The 25,027-nt window shown below is 30.2% G+C and overlaps 3 protein-coding genes across 5 annotated transcripts; 2 read left to right on the plus strand and 1 right to left on the minus strand.

The window, feature by feature from the left end:
- The first annotated feature begins 357 nt into the window (after nucleotides 1-357).
- On the plus strand, nucleotides 358-15,516 carry LOC108742148 (shootin-1). 3 transcript variants are annotated; one of them, XM_018477211.1, is made up of 6 exons: nucleotides 358-722; nucleotides 8,621-8,929; nucleotides 13,806-13,992; nucleotides 14,101-14,511; nucleotides 14,577-14,763; nucleotides 14,866-15,516. In XM_018477211.1, the coding sequence occupies exons 2-6, from the start codon at nucleotides 8,704-8,706 to the stop codon at nucleotides 15,379-15,381; spliced, it is 1,527 nt and encodes a 508-aa protein (XP_018332713.1). In that variant the 5' UTR covers nucleotides 358-722; nucleotides 8,621-8,703; the 3' UTR covers nucleotides 15,382-15,516. The 3 variants fall into 3 exon arrangements, with proteins under 3 accessions (XP_018332713.1, XP_018332712.1, XP_018332714.1); XM_018477210.2 differs by lacking the exon at nucleotides 358-722 and adding an exon at nucleotides 1,554-1,738; XM_018477212.2 differs by lacking the exon at nucleotides 358-722 and adding an exon at nucleotides 2,730-2,918.
- A 2,867-nt stretch (nucleotides 15,517-18,383) lies between these two features.
- Nucleotides 18,384-20,264, plus strand: LOC108742149 (26S proteasome regulatory subunit 8). The gene is made up of 6 exons (XM_018477214.2): nucleotides 18,384-18,508; nucleotides 18,765-19,133; nucleotides 19,189-19,375; nucleotides 19,437-19,729; nucleotides 19,783-19,992; nucleotides 20,050-20,264. Exons 1-6 carry the CDS (start codon nucleotides 18,491-18,493, stop codon nucleotides 20,188-20,190), a joined length of 1,218 nt encoding a protein of 405 aa, XP_018332716.1. The 5' UTR covers nucleotides 18,384-18,490; the 3' UTR covers nucleotides 20,191-20,264.
- A 2,171-nt stretch (nucleotides 20,265-22,435) lies between these two features.
- On the minus strand, nucleotides 22,436-24,936 carry LOC108742146 (NECAP-like protein CG9132). The gene is given in 6 exon segments (XM_025977893.1): nucleotides 22,436-22,925; nucleotides 23,385-23,560; nucleotides 23,627-23,811; nucleotides 24,375-24,532; nucleotides 24,534-24,551; nucleotides 24,706-24,936. Coding segments are annotated over 6 exon segments (672 nt in total). The 5' UTR covers nucleotides 24,792-24,936; the 3' UTR covers nucleotides 22,436-22,876.
- Nucleotides 24,937-25,027: the final 91 nt, after the last annotated feature.

Consider the following 25,027-nt stretch of genomic DNA (forward strand, 5'->3'; position numbering starts at 1 on the left):
GTGCCAAAGATCCTTAAAAAAATATCTAAACCGGGTACCCGGCTCATCCCTATTTTAAAAGATATTTATTTAACTGTCATGGCTCCGTTTTGAGCGTATACGTTACCGGTAAGCATTATTGTTTTATTAGAATGTGGCACGTGGTGCGGATATAAAAATGTTCGCCATCGCTTAACTAATTTTAATAACCACAGCAATTTCTCAAAATAATCCATGTTTTTCTCACAAAGTCGTAAGTAATCACCATGTATACGCACTGGCAAAGCTGAAGTAAAGTAAGTGTTGTAAATTCATACATACGTACATATGATGTACCATTTACGTATACAACTCGCGTTGTGTTTATTGCTTGGTTGTTTCTTTCGTTTCATTGTCAGTTCGTTCGCTGGCCCCTTTGGTTGAGGACGCAACCAAGTACTTGGGCGCCGTCGTCGCGACGTCAATAAAAAATATATCCGATTCCGATTGTTCCCCAGCGCGTCTTGATACGTTGGTGAATAATTTATTGTCATATATGTATTAACATCGGGTTCAGTGTTCTCTTTGTCTAAAGACTCGTGATTGACATACAAATACATACCCACTTTTACCTTGCCATTATACTTTTTTAATAAAAACATAATAAAATTTTGTTATTATTAGTTCACCTGAGTTCGTAATTTTATCATTACAAAATTATATTTTTGTTATGAAACGTGACAGGGCAACACGCTGTCTATAAGGTAAGCACATGCTTGTTTATCCAAGTTTATTTGCCGACCTTTTGGAAAGCAGTACATGAAAAATAACTATTTTTTAAAGAAATTATTACTTGTTCTTACTACTTTTAAACATATTCTTATGTGTGAATGTATGATTTCTTAAAAACCCTGGGGAAGTTTAAACGAAACATTAAATAGCGAAGAAAATAATATTTATTTACATTTCAAAGACTAAATTTTGTATGAGTAGCTATCTGAAATTAAACAATAGCTACATACCCGTAAAGAACATTTTTTTATCTAATTGATAATTTCAATTTTTCACGCTAAACCGTACAGGCAATAAAAATTTCCTCCACTTGTAAATTGGATTAAATTTTGCATAGTTACTATAGAAAAATTGCTTAAGCAACGTATTTTTAAAAATTGCAAGCATTTCATTCCTTTCTGCATTTGTTCGTTTTAGCAAACTAAAAATCTCAATCATCAAATATTTCACTTCAAATCTTTTCTATTTAAATAAATAATTTTGACTTTCACTAATAATGCAAAATACAGAAAAGTCTTCTTATGATGTAACTCTTTCAAGGAAAATAAACAAAGATTAAGACAAAACTTCCGCCAAGTAAAAACTTTTCTATTATTAATTTATTTCTGTTAAACTTACGAATGCTGTGAATCATCTTATGGATTTTTTGTTTACATTGTTTGCAAACAATCTCATTTTCGCAAAAAATAAGAATTTCCGTGATACCATGAAAATATTGTTTAAAATACAAGTACACACAGTATACTTATGTATCAGCTGAAAGATTACTATTTTATCTTAAGATAAGCACTTTAAAAAGATAGCACATATCACATTACGGAATTAGCTTTCGTTCAGCGATTTCGTAAGTGAATTACTGAAACATTAAATTCCAGGTGGTTTTTCTCGAGTGTGAAAAGCGTTTTCAGTGAATAAATAAGCTATCGACAAAAGAGATGTGGTAAACACCTTTTGTGTGCGCTTACAGGAATTCCTTTAAGATCGTAAGGTTTGTAATCTATTTTTACCAAAGTATTATAGAAAGAAAAAGAAAGTAGAATACTACCTACAAATAGAAAACGCATAAAATTAATTTTTCCAATAAAGGGAATAAATTTCGATTTAAACAACTTTAAAATTAATTTAAGAAGTAAACAAAAATATTTTATTTTTATTTCATACGAAATGAAAATGACGTATAGAAACACTATTGAAAACAATTAGTCACCGCCATGCGGTATACCTACGTATTCTATCTTTCATGTACTAAATCACATTACAACGGGGATGGAGGGTTAATTATTGACTCACATTTACCCTTCAGTTAAAATACATTAATTTAAAAGTGAATATCTAATGCATACATTTATATTATAAAGTTCCATCAATTGCGTGTAATTGCTTTGTCAAATTAATTAAGAGCAGTGACATGACTAATAAAATTTCGTTAAAATTAAAAATTCGACACAGCTGGGATAAGTTTTAACAGTTCTTATTCAGAGATTTATTCGAAAAGACCGCATATTTAGCAGATGTACTTTACAATTACAGTGTTATGAGATTATTACAATGCAAACAAAAATGTATAAGATCACATAAGTTGATGTTGATATAAACTGATCCTAAGGAATCGTATAATATCCAAACAATCCTATGAGAACTTTTTTCGTTTTACATTTAGCGTAATGGCAATATTTTAATTAGAAAGCTTTTATATAAAAGTAGCTTTAACTTGTCAATTTTAATCATGCAGACTTTTTTTAACTCAATTATATCTCAGCTTCTACAATTGTTACAATAAAAGTACAGAGTACATTTTGATTTATTTGACCTCATCAGCACACCAAATGCAATCTCGAGGCCTGTTCAGTGATTTAACTATTCCGTAATAACTTTTAATGTAAACTATATTATCACATATGACAATAAACAATTAAAACACCTATTACTCAATAAAATTCATTTTAATCACCGCTATTAATTTCAATAACTTTAAATAGTTCGGAAATCGTACTTATTGACGACAGTGTGTTTTTTTATGTATAATGTACATAACGTACTTATTATGTGCTTTAAGTAAATAATTTAAGTCATTTCGCGACCGCAGGAGTGCCATCTCATGAAATATTCGACAGCTTTCACTGTACTCAAAGAAAGTGGCTGAAACACCTGTTTCGTATTACAGAATGGTACGGGTCTCTTTCACCATTTCTTGAAATTGCGGGGTATAATATTGATCTTAACCAAATTTCATCGAGCTATGCAAATTAATCCACAGAATTTCCTTTGTAAACAAAAAAAAAGTAGAATGCGAAGTTACAATCGGTAAAAGTAAACGGCAACTGATAGAGTTCGATGACTTTTCTTTATTTGCGGCTAACGTTTTTTTCTCGATTCTAATACCGAATTAGCTGTAAACCGAAGTTTTACTGCTTTAAATAATGGCACTTAATTCATCAAATTCATCTTTGCATTCAGTACACTCTGTATTAATGTATGGAGAAATTAGATAATTTTAAGGATTTAAAGATTGTAAAATAACGTTCAGAATAAATTTTCTAGGTAATTTTAACCGACTGTAAAAAAACAAATAGAAAAATGCTATTGTTGTACAGCATTTATAAACATTATGGTTCTATCATCTATCGAAATTTGTTGCCTATGTTAATTGTATCTACGAATTATTTTGGAAATTACATCACCTCATATTTAAAAAGTTGTGAAACTGATTTAATAAGTTGTCCACTGGTTACAAGAGAATAATATCTAATTTTCCTTAAAATAATTTTAATAGAATTTAATTTTTTTAAAACCCTAATTAGTCAATTTATTGCAAATACATTTGTTATTTTATTGATTATATCATCATCATAAGGTCGTCAGTCCTAAGACTGGTTGGACACGTACCTCCACTCTTTCCTATCCTGAGGTAAACTTCGCATTTCCCTAAAACTAGAACAACCCACATCCTTAACTATTTGCGAACAGTAATCTATCCCTCCTAACTCATGTTTCTGCCTCTAATATGTCTCTGACTAGACCTTCATGCCTGAGAAGGTGTCCCACCAACCTATCTCGCCTATTTTCTATTGACTTACTTAGAGTCCTCTGTTCCCCTATTCTTTCCAATACTTCTTCATTTCTAACCTTTTTTACCCACGTTATCCTTATCATCCGCCTATAACACCACATTTCGAACGCTTCTAACATTTTCTTTTCCGCCGCGCCCACTGTCCATGTTTCGCACTCGTATAATACCGTGCTCCAAACATACACCTTTAACAACCTTTTTTGAATTTCTAAATTAACCGTTCGCGAGCATAGAAGTGACTTCTTTTTATTAAAGGTGACACGACCCTGTGCTATCCTCTGCTTACTACTCCCTACTACTTCCATCTGACTTCCTAGGTATCTAAAATCAGCCACTTCTTCTAATTTTTCGTCTCCTATCTTTATATTCGCTCTTTCCCTACTTTTTCTTCCCTTGCATACCAGTATTTTAGTTTTACTTTTATTTATTTTCATACAGTACTGATCTGTCAGGACCGCATCCATTTTATTTAAAGCTATCTCTAGGTCCTCCTTGCTAGATGCAAATATTGCTATATCATCTGCAAATCTAAGCATACTAATCGTTTGCCCTTGCACATCTATCCCTACAGTTGTACTGTCTTTAATGATGTTGATGGCGTCTTCGGTGTATTGATTATATAACAAATATTAATAACTACATATTTTCCATTCTTCCCATTGTTATAAGAACAAGTGGCAGTAGTTTCAACAAAATAAAGAGCTTTTGTCTCATTTAGGAATTGACTAGGTACAAATACAGCTATCAACGTTTTATTTTTCATAAACAGGAAGTTTAATTACATGGAATCCTTTTTTGCAAGGATTTCATTAATTTGGCGATACATTGACGTATACTATGGACACAATGCATTACGTACAACTTTTATTGTGCTGGTATGTTCCTTCTCTTTATGAATTCAAATTAGAATCGTGACTACATAGGCATACGTTGCAACAATAGATCAAAACCTTACTTTTTAATTAAACGTAATTATTACCTTATGTATACCTATAGTGGCTGTTATCAGAATCTGAGTCATCGATTTTTCCTTGAGAAAACTTTTCTTTCTGCTAATGGCGCAACTATAGAATTACACGCAATTAATATGCCTGCATATACAGAGTGCTAAACGAGTTAATGATTATGGAAGAAAGATATACATTTTACTGCGAATAAAGAACAGAAAGAAATCATCGAACAAAGAAGGTGAAATTATGATATATCGTTAACTTATCGGAGAGTAAGTATTTCTTGCCTTGTATGTATTGTAGGCGATAAAATGCGAAAGGATTGAATACAAACGAAAGTGTACTTTAATGTATATGATACGCACACTTTCAGATTCCGACAGGTGAAACTGAAGTTTGAATTCGCCTTAAATTGTACCCTCGAGGCCTGCAGAAAATTAAAAGAGGCGACCGCGTTTATTGAAAAAAAAAGCTTACTCGATCATAAATTATGTGTAAAATCAAATACTTTCATTAACAGACAGTTTATTGGCGTTTTAGAGTTAAAATCGCTGTACCCAATTAATCAAATCATTTATGAATAACCTAAAGTAATTTTAAAAGCATGCATGCTGTTTATATTTGATGAAAAAGTAAAGGAAGAAATCAAATTTAACTCGAGATTATCGTTTGGAATCTTCCATATTTCAAAAAGGAAAAAAAAGATTGTTCCCTATGGATGTGTTTTGTTGTCCATCAGCAACACAATTTTCTGGTAGCTACTGTAACAATGGCACTTGCTTTGTAGGAATTTACAACATCCAAGCATAAATAAAACCCAAAAGAGTTTTGACCTCTAACACATGTAAAAATTAAAAAAAAAAAAGCATTTAAAATTTTGTCTGTCACTTCGTCCTTATGGACACGATTTAAATTAAAACGGTTGTTAAAATTTGAACACGATTTTCATAACAATATTTATATGTGTCAGTATTAATAGGGCAAGTTTATTTAATAATAATAAATAAATGAATATTTTAGAAGTCTGTAGACTTCATGATTTTTGAAACTTATCTTAAAATTTCATTTCTCCGTTTCTATCTCCAAAATTTTTCAGATCATCTTTTTTAACTAATTGATGATACATAAAATTGGTTGAAGTATAAATATTTGTCATACGTATTTTTTTCGATTTTAGACAAAGTAAAAATTTCTGTAGTCTTAGGTTTTCACGGCCGGCGTACATTGATGCGGTGTTTTTTTTCGTGCTGTTTTACCGTAGTTCAAAAATTTTTTTGCGATTTTGTTACTATACATGCATTAAATGTCGATCGATGAGGCTTTTGAGTCGAACGTGCCAAACCTAAAATTTTTGGACCGACTACTTTATTAATTAATAAAGATGAATCATTCGTTTCGCTCTTGGCTTTTCTTTTTATAACCCGTCATACAGCGTGCAATACAGCTGGCGTCTTAACAAATAGCTAAAAAGCCCTAGAGGCGCCGGCAAATGTCGCTGAACCTCATAATACACATTGGAAATTACGGAAGGCACAATTTACTGTATATTTTATATGGAATACATGGCTCCTACACACTTCGTGTAATACCTATGTTTACAGAATGTTTAAATTGTAATCATTTCCAGTCTTGTTAATCCTATGGAAGTTACTAATATAAGAAATTCAAAGCTCGAAAACTTTATTCCCATCTTCTTTACATTTTTTTTTAAATAAATTAGTTAAACAATAATGTTCCTCTATTGAAAGACGTACATAAGTCGGAAAGGGTAAAATTGTGATAAAAATATTTTTCAATTNAATATTATATTAGTTATCGGGTAATTCCAAAAATTATCATACATAAAGAAAAGATTATTTTTATTTGTATGTATATGAGGTAAAGTTAATCTTATTTTTACCTATGTAAAAAAAAATCGCGGCAATACTCAAATATTTTTTTCATTTGGTTCAAACAATCGAAAAACTTCGCAATTGGACTTAAAACTTAAAAAAACGAGGTCTATAGTAATGGATAGTAATAAAGAATAGTAATTCATAATATTACGCAACTAATTATCAAAAGTAAGGAATCAAACCGCATATTAATTTCCTCCCCTAGTGCGTATGCAATTTTTTTACCATAATTTAGCGATCAGGTTCAACGAGAAAAATCGCAAAATCTCTCGATTTAGACAAAGTAATAGACTTTTTGTACCGTTAAATAAAAACTCCGCATAGTTTTGTATTAAGCAAAGCGTCTTGGGTTATGTGAACTTGGATGCTTACGGTTTTAAATTTTACGTTATTATATCCGGTTAGGTTATTAATATTCAGGGTGCGCCAGAACTATTAAAGCATGGGCAACGTCTCTATTTTTCCAGCAAAAGTTTCATGAAAATGCATGTATTGTAATTATACATATGCTTATGACCTACGCAAACAGTACTTCTGCATTACTATTAAGTATTTCTATAATTGAATAAACGCAAATATGTATGTACACATAATAATTTAATAAGCTTAAATATTCTTATTTTTTTTTTTAATTCAAATATCTTTCACTAAAGCCCCTTAATAACAACAGAAATACCTATGGCAAGATTGTTATCAACCGTACAATTTGTAACAAAAAATGTTAGAATATGTAAAATACGCATTTCTACAAAATTTGAATATTTAATTCATAAAACCGTAAATTAATTTTTAAATTTAATCGGACTATTTATTCTCAACAACAGAATTCAAGATTTTATCCAAAAACTGTATCTTCACAATACATACATAGAAGCAACATAGTTCTCGAGACAAGCAGGCAAGGTGACCGAATAGTACGATTATAAAAAGAGACCGTTAAAGAGATTAGAACGAAGACAAACAGATATGTACTACTCGCAGAGAATGTTATGAATGTTAAAAAATGCAGGAATAAATGGCAAAAAGAATTACATATAAGAGAAGAAAATCTACAAAATTTCCCAATGTTTGGATAGAATACTAAAAATTAATTGTTTTATTCTTATCGTTACTACATGTACAATAAATAATATCCTTCTATATCGAAATTGTTTGAAAGATCTATAAAGAGATTTTTTTGAAATTTTAGGTATATTATCAAAAATATTTACATTGATTACAAGCTTTTAGCAGTGATTTCGTCCACGCTAATCGTTTTCCGACATTGTTAATTAAAATATAATAAACACAATTATTATTTAGAGGTTCACCGGATAGTAACTGGAAACCCAGCAGAACCACTGCGGTTTATGGTTCATGACGTCGTTCTGGCGGGTTTTTCATTAAATACCACCCTTACTAACGTCTTAAACCACATAAAGTCTCGTTCAAAAAGTCGTTTAAATACTAAACCAATGAAATTTTAATTTTTGGTTGGCAGATTTTTATCGAAAGGGTTGACTTGAAACAAGCCTATAATATTCACAAATACTAAAAATCTGCAATGTGACAAATCAATTAATAAGTTGTTAATCAAAACCTGATTTACCATGAGAAAAGGTAAACACCAGAACATAACAAATAATTTAGTATAGTAATAAAAAAATTATACAAATTGGGAAAAACGATCTATCTCAATGCAATGGATACAAATCGGGTATCCAGTCTATATCTACTTGTTATAAACCTAATTTACAAAGATGATCTACAAATCTCTCCTGACAATTGGTTCGGCCGTTTTGACGATTAGCCGGTACTGATAGACAGACAGACAAATAAAATTTCAGGATCATTAATAATCATTTTTCCAAAAGATAATAAGCAGGACAGGACTAGTATCTGTTTTGGCAGATGTTAGTTGTTATAAATTGTATAAGTACGTGACGGTTTCGGTAAGAAATATTTTTTGTTTTCAGAGCGTGCCAATTTTCATTGCTGGATGGGTCGATTGATGAAAGACCCTGAAAAAGAGCGCAACGGTTTCTTCCAATAACAAAACATGACAACAATAAATAGCAACAACAGCGACTGCTTTACGGCAGGCAAAACTTCACCGCCTCTCAATGGCAAATCCAACATCCCGTTAAGGAGGACACTTAGCAAACCAAGTACCCCAACGGTCACAAAGAACAGACCGGTCGTTAATGAAGACGCCGTCAGGTGGAAAATGAAATACGAAGAAGCCGAAAGGAAACGAAAAGAACTTATTTCTCAAAACGAAAGAAGTAAGTTCAAGTAGTTTGAATCTTAAAAATGTTCTTAAAGTAGAAATTAATTTCATTTTTGTGTCTTAAAATCGCTAATATACATAATGTAATCATTTTACAATAGTTAAAAATTCGGTAAAGGTCTAGATGATGGCCCTCACCCCGAAGGGCGTGGGGGTGGGGGGATCGAAAGAGGAGGTCTCCCCCACCACAGTACCATAAGAAATTCGTGGCGGCCTCACCCCCATAAAAAGTGCCAAATTTATACATTCCTAGGCATGTAAATATTTATATTGTCATTCTTAAACAATATTCAAAGGTAAAACTAATGAAAAATACATAAAAAATATTGAGAAAGTTATATAAAACATTATTTAAATACCTTTATCAATAGGGTAGGTTAGGTTAGGTTATCGGGTTTTGTTCAAGTGACCACCCTCTTTCGATCCCCCACCACCACCCGCTTGAAAATAATTTTTTTATTGAATTTTATTTGAATTATACTGTATGAAAATTGTCAAAATAATCAACTTTCAACTCCCATAACTTTTTATGGGGGTGAGACCGCCGAAAATTTTTTATGGGGTTTTACTCAGGTGACCACTCTCTTTCGACCCCCCCCCCACTCCTACCCCCGAAGGGGGTGGGGACCATCATCCAACCCCCATAACTTTTTATGGGTGGGGGAGACCTCCTCTTTCGACCCCCCCCCCATCAACTAGACCTTTACCAAAAATTCCATTTAATGATTTCTATCTGCCACTTTGTGCATCTTTCTCTATTACCTACCGCCTTTAGGTAATTTGTGGTCAAAAAATTTTTTTTTATTTATGTTTATTTCAAAAATTTTTAATTTTTTTTGTCGATTTGGTTTTCATTACATTTTTGTCTCTCCACAACTATCAGTTAAAACGAATGTTGTTATTCGGCTTTTTCGATTGAGATAATTAAAATTGACCGATAAGTTTGCACTCAAATTTCAACAATTCGCCACTTACTTTTGCGTTCTTTTGAAACTAATTTAAAGTGACAATACTTGGTTGAAAAATAACAATGGTCCACATAAAATATCTAATATGACTTAAAGACAGTACGCCTCCAGGCGGAAATCCAACAATTTTATCGCAACAGCTAATCAAAAAAATGTGGGTTACATGGGGTTACGACACAGAGAATCGGCGCTGCATTCATTACGTTACATTACATTATATTTTATACATACATTTATCTATATACGTTTTATGTTCTATATAATATACTGTCATTAAACTCTACCCAGTTTTTACAGTTTGTATTCACGTTTCTAACGCGTCATCAGCCTTTTAATGAATCTATCGTTCAAAAGCATTAAATAAAACCACTGAAACGAGGAGAAAGGCCGAGTGATCTCATAAAAAAGATTTTCGAGAAAACGAGATCATTATGCTAATGACTCCGTTTGTTTACTTTAACGTTGTGTGTGTATTATTAGGCTGACTCAAATTTAAATTGCTTAGCGAAAATCTATTTAAAAATTTATCACGATTATTAACTGGGTGGAACACATTTAACATTTAACAACGGTATTTTAATGATGTAATGTCATATCAAAAAAAAAACTATAATATACATACATATATTCAAAAATTACACGTGACAGTGATTTTTAAAAATAATTTTATCAAGTTAAAGGAATGCGTTTATCTTGATTTTATAGAAAACTAGTAATCTGATTTTGTTCTGTCTAGGATCATCAGTATAAAACTAAAGTTTCTAATTTCCTAGGTTAAACATACTTTTGCGTAGAATGACAATAAATAATATCCTTCTATATCGAAATGAAAAGAGATTTTTCTATCTTTCGAGAACAGTATTTTTTTCTGTCTAATCTTCTAATGTCGTAGTTTAATAGTCTTTGACTACCGCTTAAATAGGCAGCAAAATTGATGTCATAAGTTTGTAAGTTTTAATAAAGTTATTAATAAAATATACAATCCATTAAATAAAATAACAATAAAATAAAATAAATTAAATACAAGAGTCCCGACCAGCTACAGTAAATAATCAATAAAGTGCTTAATACATTTGTTACAGCTTTTTTCTCAAAAATCGTTTGCAGGGTGTCTAGCGTCAAATCAAAACAAAATTCCCGATTTTTCTTGGTTATTTTTCTTAAATTTCCTATCTATACCATTTTGGTCTACCATCTTTATGGGAAATAAATTAGCCCGTTTTTCAAATTTTCTGTTTTGTTCATACACACTTTATATCAATTTTATTTATAGTACTCATATTATTGAAAATATTAATTAATTGTTAGATGCGTGACTAACGAAAATTGCCATATTGTTTCGTCAATACCGCAAATTTTTCAGCTTTTCCCGATTATTCTAGGTCAATTTTATTTTCCGGGTTTTCCTAATTTCCCGGTCGCTAGACTGATTACTGGTTTACATAAAGTATAATAATAGATCCTAACTTCCTAACCACACCTAAATATGGATTTTCAAAAATACCACATGAAAATTATTCATATAGACATAAGTATATTATATTCTAATATTGTTTATTTTTGTAAAAGCCTTAATTTTAAAGGAAAACCTCAACTGATATTTTTCTCCAGAAAATATTTCGTTATATCATTTTTATACAGTACTTAGTTGAAATAAAAAATGTTGGACTAATCGTGAACGTACATAAATATATTATTATGTGTTATTATCTACATTAAAACGTTCTTTCCGCCATTAATTTATTTAGCATTATTTTTCTTGGGAATGAAAGTTTCTCTCAAGGGACTGTTAATGTCTTCACTTCTCACAATAACGGAATCATTGTTTAAAAAAGTTTTAACAGCATACGATATAATTAAAGTTTTCAATTCAGGCAATACTACCTGCTTTTAACCATAGTATTTATAATATCTTCAGTATCAGATTTAGACTGCAACCTACTTTCTTGAATTGGTTCTAACAAGTAAATTACCGTAGAAATTACGCAATATGCACTTGAACGACTTAACTACACTAAATACATACGTACGTGCTCAAATATGTTAAAATTAATGAAACTAGCCCAACAAAAACTTGCAATTAAATAATCTAGTTCGCCAAACCAAAAGATTAGAAACGAAAATAAGCATTTGTCTACACATAATTAGCAAAAACGGTCACCTATTTAAGACACTTGCCTTAAAGTGGAAGAATAAGGCAGTTATTATTGATTTCATTGATCCTTTCAAGTGTATTGTTGAAGATATTTATCCTAACTAGTATTATAAATGCGAATGAGTTTGTTTGTTTATTACCATTTCACTCCTTAACTACCCAAATTTTGAACACACACTGACAGGGATACAGAAAACACATAGGGAGGGTACCTTTTATCCAGAAAAAAAAATACTGTTAGCGAGGTATAGAAAAAAATTACTTTTCTTCTCGATAAAGAAGAATAGTATTCACTGTCATTCTACGCAAAGTGTATGTTAAATTATTTAACCTAGAAGTTTAGAAACTTTAGTTTTATCGTAATATCCTGGTCAGGACTTAAAAACAAATTTATCAAATTATTGCATTTTCGACGATCTTTAACATCAGTGTGAGCGAAATAACTTGTAGAAGCTTGCTTATTATAATTTTTACAGTCATTATGTAATTTTGTATCTTAAATTAATTTTGTATCAGTGTTTCAAGGCAATCCACAGTAAATTTTTCATATAATGAATATATGCTTTGTTTTTACGCAAGTTAAATAGGTATCTCACATTAATCATGTTTTTACACTTTGTTACACCTTTAATTGCACTATATACCGTTTTATTTGTAATTAATTTATATAATCGTTCTTGTGTGCTACAACGACTTAAGTGCATTTATAAAAAAAATGTAAAACTTCCTTAAGATTCACATATTAATTTTGTAAATTAGATTTAAAGTATATTGAAGAAATACGAACAGTGAATAAATAAACAAATAAATACTTAAATATTAAAAAGAAACGTATATATACTAATATTAAATAGGCAGAAGAAATTTTCGCATATTCTTTTTTGAAGATTTATCTCAACGAATTTTTTAATTTTTAAAAACGACAGTTTCTTGAGTAATAAACGCGATAATAACCACCTAATTAAATGAAAATCATATGTGTAACTAAAATATTCTTTCCGAATAGTTAAAGATGTTTACTGTCTTTATATTCGCGGCACACACTGTGTAGGTTTTTATAATATTAGAAAAAGTTTTGATTAATAACATCGAAACTCACTCGTACATATATGGGTGGGTGTTTTAGCCTTCCACCTTTATTGTACATGACTGCACAATGGGCCTCCCAGGGCTTATTTATACTATTTTACTGATCATGATCTTCTAAGTAGTTGTATTCGTTCGTTATAATTTATAACGTCCATTGTTCGTAATGAAGCTCATTTTTGTGACATGTTCCTTAATGGTACACAATTTTGCATGTATAAAAACATATACAGGGTGTATTAAACAAGAAAGTCGATATGCAATTTATCATCATAATAAAGTCAAATGCAAAAAATATAAAAGCGACAATTTTTATTGTATCATTTGACAGTAATAAAACAGGTCCTTCCTCTTTTTTTGCTTTACGTCTTGCAAGTGTCTAATAAAATATGAAAATGAATTACGTATTAAATGTCTAATTGACCTGACTGACACATTTTACAAGTTTACAATGTTTAACACTTACAGACCATTTTGCTTTGAAAGAAATTTAATCAAAAATTGTCATGGTAGAGCTGAACGTTCAATACTTGAAATTGTGGCATCAAAAGGTTTGATAAACTCAGAGAAAGATGCAACAAAATATGAAAGTGCCGGTAAAAACTACTTCTTAATCTAAGTGCCATTTTTATCATAGTATTATAGCTAGCAAATAATTTTAGAAATCATGAACTACAATGAATTGGAAAGAAAGTACAATAATCTTCAAATTAAAATAGATGAACTAGAAACGGAATTATTTGAGAAAAACGAGAGTTTAACAAAATTAACAACAGCATCCAAAAATTTGTTTAAGGAATATGATACTTTAAAAAACCAATACGAAACCGAAACAGGAGCTATGCATAGGTAAGATCTACAAAAACGTATAAGAATGTAGCTTAACACCTGTAACAAAACTATGGTCTTCAAACTTATAGTCTACTAAAAATTTTTTTAATAAGAACACATTTACAGAGCCCTTACTGAAGCATCACATTGGTACAAAGAGATGAAAGTTCTCAAGAGGAGAACAATGCTCCTTGATCAAGATGCAGTAGATGAAGGGGTAGATGAAGATGATTCCAAATCAGATAGTGACATTGATAATCTCAACGAAAATGTTAAGCAACTGAGTGCAGAAATTGCGAGACTGCAAGCAGATTTAAACGCGTCTAAACTGATTGAATTTGAAACTATAGAACAGAACATTAACTTAAATCAGGAACTTGAAGAAGAACGAGACAAAAACGAAAAACTAGAAGCGGAACTTAAAAGTTTACAAGAAAATAACAAACAGTTATTAAGAGTTTCAGAGATCATGAGACGCGAATTAGACGCACTAAGGAATTCGGAAGAAACCAAAAAGGAAGAAGTAGAAGAATTAAAGTAAATATATTTATTAAAATATCTCGAAAATGTTCTTAAAATAATTTCGACTTCGTTGTTTTTAGAAAACTAGCTGCAAACTGTAAAGCCGAAAGAAATGTTCTAGCTCATCAAAGCGCCATACTTCTGCATCGACTGAATTCCGACGACGGGTCTAATAACAAATTATTGCTGATGCAGGAAATAGAAGAACTAAAAAGAGTTATTGAGGAAGAAAGGAATCAACACCAGTTTGAAATCAGTAATCTGCAGGTATGAATTATAATTGTTATTTATTTTGATATTTTCATTAATTGACGACTAAAAAAATTTTTGTTTGTTATTTACTTTAATGAATAATTTTTTAAACTTTAGGAAAAACTCGAAGAATCTGAAAAGAACTCCTACAATGAAATACTGGAAGAACGCCTCAAATTGGTTGAATCAGATCTTCAGGCTGCTTTAGAAAGAGCGGAAAAAGCAGAAATGACCCTTAAAACAGTGCCCCCTGCTCCTCCACTTCCGCCACCTCCTCCTCCCCCACCCCCACTACCATCATTGGCACCCCCCGTCGCTCCCCAGAGAACGAAAAAATTGGCACGCAGTTCTATACCTGACATGGCAGATGCTTTAGGAACGGTTTCTGAAAATGGTGATGTCGCAACCAAAAAGGCACCATCTGTAGGTGTCAATGAAGATATCATAAACCAAATAAAAGATGGAAAATTCACTTTGCGGAAAGCCAAGAAAGAAAATCAAAAGAAAGAGCGAGAAACTCCAAAAGCCGTTTCGGAAATGCTCAACATTTTAGGTAGTCTGAAGAGGACACCCAAGAAAAGGTTATCTTTAATCTTAAATGGTAATATAAATAATAACAGTGCCTCAGAATAGCATTATAGATTTTTAGATTAGTTACTAACATACTGTACGTGCCACTTAATATTTGCAAAATTATTCTATAGGTTGTTATGATTTATGTTACTTTTATACATATTTTTAATAAAAAAATGTAGTATGTCGTGTTTATTTGTAATTTTTCTAGCCATCCCCTTCATTATAAAAAAGTTTTCGTAAGTAATGGAACTACCTCTAACGGTTATGGAATGAGAATATTATATTAGTTATCGGGTAATTCCAAAAATTATCATACATAAAGAAAAGATTATTTTTATTTGTATGTATATGAGGTAAAGTTAATCTTATTTTTACCTATGTAAAAAAAAATCGCGGCAATACTCAAATATTTTTTTCATTTGGTTCAAACAATCGAAAAACTTCGCAATTGGACTTAAAACTTAAAAAAACGAGGTCTATAGTAATGGATAGTAATAAAGAATAGTAATTCATAATATTACGCAACTAATTATCAAAAGTAAGGAATCAAACCGCATATTAATTTCCTCCCCTAGTGCGTATGCAATTTTTTTACCATAATTTAGCGATCAGGTTCAACGAGAAAAATCGCAAAATCTCTCGATTTAGACAAAGTAATAGACTTTTTGTACCGTTAAATAAAAACTCCGCATAGTTTTGTATTAAGCAAAGCGTCTTGGGTTATGTGAACTTGGATGCTTACGGTTTTAAATTTTACGTTATTATATCCGGTTAGGTTATTAATATTCAGGGTGCGCCAGAACTATTAAAGCATGGGCAACGTCTCTATTTTTCCAGCAAAAGTTTCATGAAAATGCATGTATTGTAATTATACATATGCTTATGACCTACGCAAACAGTACTTCTGCATTACTATTAAGTATTTCTATAATTGAATAAACGCAAATATGTATGTACACATAATAATTTAATAAGCTTAAATATTCTTATTTTTTTTTTTAATTCAAATATCTTTCACTAAAGCCCCTTAATAACAACAGAAATACCTATGGCAAGATTGTTATCAACCGTACAATTTGTAACAAAAAATGTTAGAATATGTAAAATACGCATTTCTACAAAATTTGAATATTTAATTCATAAAACCGTAAATTAATTTTTAAATTTAATCGGACTATTTATTCTCAACAACAGAATTCAAGATTTTATCCAAAAACTGTATCTTCACAATACATACATAGAAGCAACATAGTTCTCGAGACAAGCAGGCAAGGTGACCGAATAGTACGATTATAAAAAGAGACCGTTAAAGAGATTAGAACGAAGACAAACAGATATGTACTACTCGCAGAGAATGTTATGAATGTTAAAAAATGCAGGAATAAATGGCAAAAAGAATTACATATAAGAGAAGAAAATCTACAAAATTTCCCAATGTTTGGATAGAATACTAAAAATTAATTGTTTTATTCTTATCGTTACTACATGTAAATCAGAAAAAGTGGTTAATTATTTTTCTTAAACGATTGCTATTTTTGAATAAGAATAATCTTCTTGATTATTATTACTTTGAAAGTAAATTGATTTATCAAGAAATAAAGACGTTTTTAAATTGGGGGTTTAAAGTGCAGGAGGTTGAAAGTGCACTCCTATAATTTCCAACCATAAAATTCTTTTCACTAACGCCACACAACAACTTTAATACGCTTTGGTACTTTCAGTTCGTTTAATAAGGGAAAAATTAATTTATCAAGAAAAAAACATTTCTAAAATATGGGTTCAAAGTACTCTTCCTGATTTCTAACTATAAAATTCTTTTCACTAATGCCTTACAACAACTTTAATACACCTTGATACTTTTAGTTCAAAAATAAGAAAAAGAAAAAATGTTGAATAAAATCCTACCTTTAAGTTTTAGTGGATTTCAAGATATCCTTATGACAGTGGCTTGTAAGGAATTTTCGTTCATAGGTAAATTCAGAATGCTGAAACAAAAGGAATAATTTAGTTTAAAATAAATTAAAAAAAACAATATAATTCACGACCGTATAAATATACACGGTAGGGAGAAATATGTTATAAAAAGTAAATCGAGTTTTATTTGATTATGAAACGATTTTCTGCAGAACTCACAATAAAGTCCTGACAGAAAATTAAGTACGCATTTTTCAGACTGATAAATGTATTTCAGAATTGAATTTATTACATTTCAGGTGAAGTTATCTGAAAATAAAACAACCATTAAACAAATTGCTTAAAGTTGTTAAAAAATCGTACGTATGTTTTACTAGGGTAATATTAATAATAATATATTATTTAGTCATTTTCATTAAAACTTTCTAAACCACAAATCATAGAAAAAAAATAATACAGCATCAAGTAAATTCAGAACTACAACTTCATTTAAAAAAATATCTATTTTGTGATATAAGCTCATTTTAAAATCTTGAGGAAAAAGTTTATACTTAATCGATTCCCGAGATCAGTATAAAGTAACAAAAACGTTTGAATATAATCGCGATTTTTTGAATGGGACCATATTTTGGTATTCTGAACGTTTTCCTGCAACTTTTTTTGAATAATTTAATATTTAGCAGTGTTGATTTTTCCTGTTTTTGAACGTTCTGTATTGTAAATTAAATTTAATTGTTACAGATGTTGTTGTATTGGAATACGGAAAAGTTTTGTTTGAAAAATGTTTTCATTAAACTTTCGGTTTGGCCCCAATAAGCATATTGCGTCCTTTTTGGATTCATTGAATGTGTATATCGCAATGTAATCAAAACTGTATAATGGGTTGCATACGTCATTTCATATATACATATGTAAAAAAAATGTTGAAACTATTAATACTAATATCGCATATACAATTAAAAACGGCTGTAATTATACAAAAATTTACAAAATATACCTATTAATTAAAAAATGCACATTCACTGATGATATCACTGAACTAGCACATTTCATAAACTTGTCAACATGCAAAAACAGACACCACCCCACTCAAAATAATACTCTGTCAAATGTCGAAAAGCGTGAATTTCAAGTTCATATTGCGGAGTAGTGTGTTGCCATTAAATGTGGTGAATATAAACAAGTAAATTTATATAAATTATTTGGGTAAATTTAGATATAAGTGCGTTTTTAAACAAAATACCAATTCAAGATGACTGTCATTAATAAGGTTCGTATTTTGTACAATAATTGTGACAATTTGTCGTTTGTTTTAATTTCACGTAATAATTTTTACTACGATATAAAATTAGATTCAAGTAATGGGAACTGATCTATCTCACACAAAAGTAGAATCTCCTTTCAAATCTTTGCCTTCTACTTCTAAAAAAAACACAACTTCAAATATGATCAGTGATTCTTCAAAAATGACCGATGTATTATTTACTTTAGGTCCTTGTCTTTATTTTTTATTGTCATCATTTTAGATGGAAGTAGATGGTTCTGGATCAAAAGGTGAAGGTTTTAGATCATATTATATCCAAAAGATAGAGGAATTACAACTAATAGTAGCAGAAAAAAGCCAAAACCTTAGAAGATTACAAGCACAAAGAAATGAGTTAAATGCCAAGGTACGCATGCTAAGAGAAGAACTTATGTTATTGCAAGAACAAGGAAGTTATGTTGGAGAAGTTGTTAAGCCAATGGACAAAAAGAAAGTTTTGGTTAAAGTTCATCCAGAAGGGAAATTTGTAGTGGATATTGATAAAAACATAGACATAAATGATGTGACACCTAATTGTCGTGTTGCATTAAGAAATGAAAGCTACACTTTGCACAAAATATTACCAAACAAGGTAAGCTATTAACTTTGAAATGAAATCCAAAGATAATTCATTACTTATTTGTAAGGTGGACCCATTAGTTTCATTGATGATGGTAGAGAAGGTTCCTGATTCAACATATGAAATGGTAGGAGGTCTTGATAAGCAAATAAAGGAAATCAAAGAAGTTATTGAGCTCCCTGTTAAACATCCAGAACTCTTTGATGCATTGGGCATTGCACAGCCCAAGGGAGTTTTATTATATGGTCCGCCAGGTAAACATTTTACTTCATAAAAATTGTTGCATATTACATAACAAAATAAATTAATTTATAGGAACTGGAAAAACTTTGTTAGCTCGTGCAGTAGCTCATCATACTGAATGCACCTTTATTCGCGTATCTGGATCAGAATTAGTACAAAAATTCATTGGAGAAGGTTCCCGAATGGTTCGTGAACTTTTTGTTATGGCTAGAGAACATGCACCATCCATTATTTTCATGGACGAAATCGACTCTATAGGTTCCTCACGTATTGAATCAGGATCAGGAGGAGACTCAGAAGTACAGAGAACTATGTTAGAATTGCTTAATCAACTTGATGGGTTTGAAGCTACTAAGAATATTAAGGTAACATGATTGTTTAAAGTAATAATTCTGTACAAACATTTCGCCTTTTTTAGGTAATTATGGCCACAAATCGCATAGATATTTTGGATCCAGCTTTACTTAGGCCTGGCCGTATTGATCGTAAAATTGAATTCCCTCCACCAAACGAAGAAGCCCGTTTAGACATTCTAAAGATTCATTCAAGAAAAATGAACTTAACTCGTGGTATTAATCTAAGAAAGATTGCAGAGCTCATGCCCGGAGCAAGTGGTGCAGAAGTCAAAGTACGCCAAAATTTCTGTTACAATTACATGGTTATTATTTAATTTCTGTAATTTTAGGGTGTCTGTACCGAAGCTGGCATGTATGCTCTGAGAGAACGTAGAGTTCACGTTACGCAAGAGGACTTTGAAATGGCTGTGGCCAAAGTAATGCAGAAAGATTCTGAGAAAAACATGTCTATCAAAAAGTTATGGAAATAGGATGAATGTATTACTAATTTTTTCATAATCGCTGTAATCTTAATAGTTTTAAATATACATACAGAATAGCGAGACCCCAAATTCTTTTATTCGTCTTTTTACTTTCTAAATATATGTGCAAGATTTTTAGGCACCTTTATGTTATTCTAGTACATTAAAAATCAAATTTGGTTAAATAAATAATCTAGAAAAATTGCTTTCATGTTTCAAAAAAGTTTATCGTGAAACCACAATTTTTTCATCATATGATGCCTTTATCAAGTGTTTCATAATAAATCTTTTATGATACATAGAAAAGCAACTCTTATTCATATTATTACTATTATGTTTCATAATTATCCTACCACGGAATTCTTACAAGTCAAATAAATATTTTAGAAGAAAAGAATAATTTAAGCAACTTTTCCCAAGTCTATCAAACTCATTACCAAAATATAATTGTAAGAAGACAAAGAATAATCTAGTTACTTCATTATGCAAAACTGAAAAGAAATTATGCTGATAGCACACATGATATAAATTCTTTATTTTTCAAAACAACTATTAACAATTAATAGTAATTTTTCTTATTATGCACCCTTCTTGATAAAACTATGATTAATTAATTAAAGAGAACCAACTTACCAACAAAATCTACAATAATATTTCACAGTCAGTAATTATTACATCGTTCACACTATCGCAATTCACAGATATTACTGCATTAAGAAAATAGTCTTAAATAATTCAAGATTTACAACATTACCACCATTTTTACGATAAATAATATAAAATTCATATTTAACTCTTAAAGCTTAATCTATACTTAAGTATCTCTGCATTTATTGAAACTAATCTAATCGTAAAATTGTCCACTTCGTTTCTTACTACACTGAAAACTACTGCTCAAACTTTTTTACCACCAATTCTATTAAAAACAAAATGCTATAACAACTGCAACAATTATGATTGATAAATGCATATAAATGTTTACACTGTACAGTTGATATTGTTAAAACTGCACCCAATTTGTGTTTGTTGGTGGCTGAGATGTCTGAGAACTGTAATTAAAAAGTTCTTCTTTTAATCACCTCATTTATAACAATTATAAACAATCAGGCTAGTACATGCGAGCATAAATAACTATGTAGAGTAAGAAATATTTCAGCAATTCATTTTTTAAATCTTTAATGTTTTTTGGCCTCTCTTTAATTTTTCTTTTAATAAGTCCTTTTTTTAAATTTGAAAAAAAGGTTTCATGCATACAGCCATTCAAAATGTCTACAAACATTTTATATCAAAGCTTTTACAAAAATTAAATATTAGAAAAAAGACTGATGAATAAAAAAACAAACAAAACGAAAAAGTAAACATTTATGTGAATTTTTCAAGACTATCAGAAAAACCTGCTTCAATTATTCCCAATTTTTATAAAAAATATTTAAGATGCATTTAGATCAAATGTTTAGAATGAACATATTATACCAAACAAAAATAAAAATATATTGATTGAAATTTACCTTGGCTGTGCAGATGTGAAGTCCCCCCAGTTGTCTCCACTCGCTTCTGCCTTTTGCATGTGCTGGGGTGAAGTACCTGGAGGGCCAGGAATTTTGTTACCACCTGGTGGAGGAGGTAACAGACCTAAGCCATTCCCACTCTNGTAGATTCCAGTCAGCAGCTCTGAAATAAACAATGTATTTTTATGTAAATATATTGCTAAGAAGGTAATCCTTTATTCCATATATTTCTTATCAATAGCGGATGTTGTTAACAATACACGCCCACCTAATAAGTGGGTGTTGAAAGATTTAATGCACTTTATATTAAATTTTACCTGTAACCCCTGGCAGAATTTCTTGGGGGAATATTAAAAACGAATACCTCAGGTTTTACTAAAAGTACACTTTCATAAGTTTCCATTGGAATAACGAATCTTTGGTGAAAGTATTTAAAAGAATAACTGCTATAAACAGTTTATATGATGAAATTTTCTCCTTCAACACAAGAACCACTTGCATCCACCAATTTCTGCTGTTTCTGAATTTTAACTTGACATATGGAAATACAAATTTTTCGTGACGTCATAAATTAAGTTAGTTTCTACTATCCCTAACAACTAATGAGCTTAGAAACCGCTCAAAATAAATATAATTGTAAGAAGACAAAGAATAATCTAGTTACTTCATTATGCAAAACTGAAAAGAAATTATGCTGATAGCACACATGATATAAATTCTTTATTTTTCAAAACAACTATTAACAATTAATAGTAATTTTTCTTATTATGCACCCTTCTTGATAAAACTATGATTAATTAATTAAAGAGAACCAACTTACCAACAAAATCTACAATAATATTTCACAGTCAGTAATTATTACATCGTTCACACTATCGCAATTCACAGATATTACTGCATTAAGAAAATAGTCTTAAATAATTCAAGATTTACAACATTACCACCATTTTTACGATAAATAATATAAAATTCATATTTAACTCTTAAAGCTTAATCTATACTTAAGTATCTCTGCATTTATTGAAACTAATCTAATCGTAAAATTGTCCACTTCGTTTCTTACTACACTGAAAACTACTGCTCAAACTTTTTTACCACCAATTCTATTAAAAACAAAATGCTATAACAACTGCAACAATTATGATTGATAAATGCATATAAATGTTTACACTGTACAGTTGATATTGTTAAAACTGCACCCAATTTGTGTTTGTTGGTGGCTGAGATGTCTGAGAACTGTAATTAAAAAGTTCTTCTTTTAATCACCTCATTTATAACAATTATAAACAATCAGGCTAGTACATGCGAGCATAAATAACTATGTAGAGTAAGAAATATTTCAGCAATTCATTTTTTAAATCTTTAATGTTTTTTGGCCTCTCTTTAATTTTTCTTTTAATAAGTCCTTTTTTTAAATTTGAAAAAAAGGTTTCATGCATACAGCCATTCAAAATGTCTACAAACATTTTATATCAAAGCTTTTACAAAAATTAAATATTAGAAAAAAGACTGATGAATAAAAAAACAAACAAAACGAAAAAGTAAACATTTATGTGAATTTTTCAAGACTATCAGAAAAACCTGCTTCAATTATTCCCAATTTTTATAAAAAATATTTAAGATGCATTTAGATCAAATGTTTAGAATGAACATATTATACCAAACAAAAATAAAAATATATTGATTGAAATTTACCTTGGCTGTGCAGATGTGAAGTCCCCCCAGTTGTCTCCACTCGCTTCTGCCTTTTGCATGTGCTGGGGTGAAGTACCTGGAGGGCCAGGAATTTTGTTACCACCTGGTGGAGGAGGTAACAGACCTAAGCCATTCCCACTCTTTAGCTTTGACTTTGACTCAGAACCATCCTTTTTCTAATTGCAAAAGAAATTATTAGATAATTATCTCAGAAAAACTATATGTATCAAAAGAAAACATACTGTGATTTTCATGTTTATTTTAATGGTTTCTCCTTCTTTAAACTGCAAGTCCAGTTTAGGAGCAGAAGGCTCTTCACTTATTTGTTGCTCCTTTTTGACCCATTTGAAATGGTCTTGCAAAGCCACATTTAAATCAAAAGAATCTGATCTGTCTCCAAAACCAATTCCAATGAAAGCATTACGTCCTTGAAATTAAAAAAATAACAACCATAAATATAAATATCATTAACAATATAATGTTAACTTACATTTATACTTCATTAATAGTACATGAAGAGAAATTTATCTCAGTTTTTTGTTTGAATAATTTGAATGATATTCAATAAGTTGCCAAACAGTTTAAAAAATATTAAAACCAAAAATATAAAAACACCTTGAAGGTACAATAAGAAATGTAATTACTAATTTAATATAGTATTTAAAACATAATATTATCATATCATTGTTATTATATAACTTAATGTTTTCATGTTCTAATTTTAATTTATTCTTTTTTAATATTTTGGGATAATTTTTTTTTGTTTTTTGTGCTATTTTAATTTAGATTCATAATTTTAGTTTTTCCTAGTCTCACTTTAAGCTGCGTACATGTTCATTTTTAGTACCTCTTCAGTTACAATTTGTTTTTATTTTGTATTTATCTTTCTTGATTTGTTTTATATTTTTTGTCATAATTTGTTAAATAAATATATATTTATTTTTAAATTAAGTATCAATTTATGCTGCAAACTAAATACTAGGAACTTACCATTATCATCCTGAACTCTAATAACAAAATATCTTGATGAATCAGAAACTGCTTCAATTGCAACTCCTGGGTAAGTCTCAATGGGACATTTAGCAAACAATTCTCCAGAATTCTTGTCTTCCAACTTCATTTCTAAATTGTTTCCCTTAGCCACCANGTAGATTCCAGTCAGCAGCTCTGAAATAAACAATGTATTTTTATGTAAATATATTGCTAAGAAGGTAATCCTTTATTCCATATATTTCTTATCAATAGCGGATGTTGTTAACAATACACGCCCACCTAATAAGTGGGTGTTGAAAGATTTAATGCACTTTATATTAAATTTTACCTGTAACCCCTGGCAGAATTTCTTGGGGGAATATTAAAAACGAATACCTCAGGTTTTACTAAAAGTACACTTTCATAAGTTTCCATTGGAATAACGAATCTTTGGTGAAAGTATTTAAAAGAATAACTGCTATAAACAGTTTATATGATGAAATTTTCTCCTTCAACACAAGAACCACTTGCATCCACCAATTTCTGCTGTTTCTGAATTTTAACTTGACATATGGAAATACAAATTTTTCGTGACGTCATAAATTAAGTTAGTTTCTACTATCCCTAACAACTAATGAGCTTAGAAACAGCTCAAAATTATTCTCCAATTA

This window comes from Agrilus planipennis, unplaced genomic scaffold, assembly GCF_000699045.2.
Source record: "Agrilus planipennis isolate EAB-ADULT unplaced genomic scaffold, Apla_2.0 scaffold347, whole genome shotgun sequence".
Classification (NCBI taxonomy): Eukaryota; Metazoa; Arthropoda; class Insecta; order Coleoptera; family Buprestidae; genus Agrilus; species Agrilus planipennis.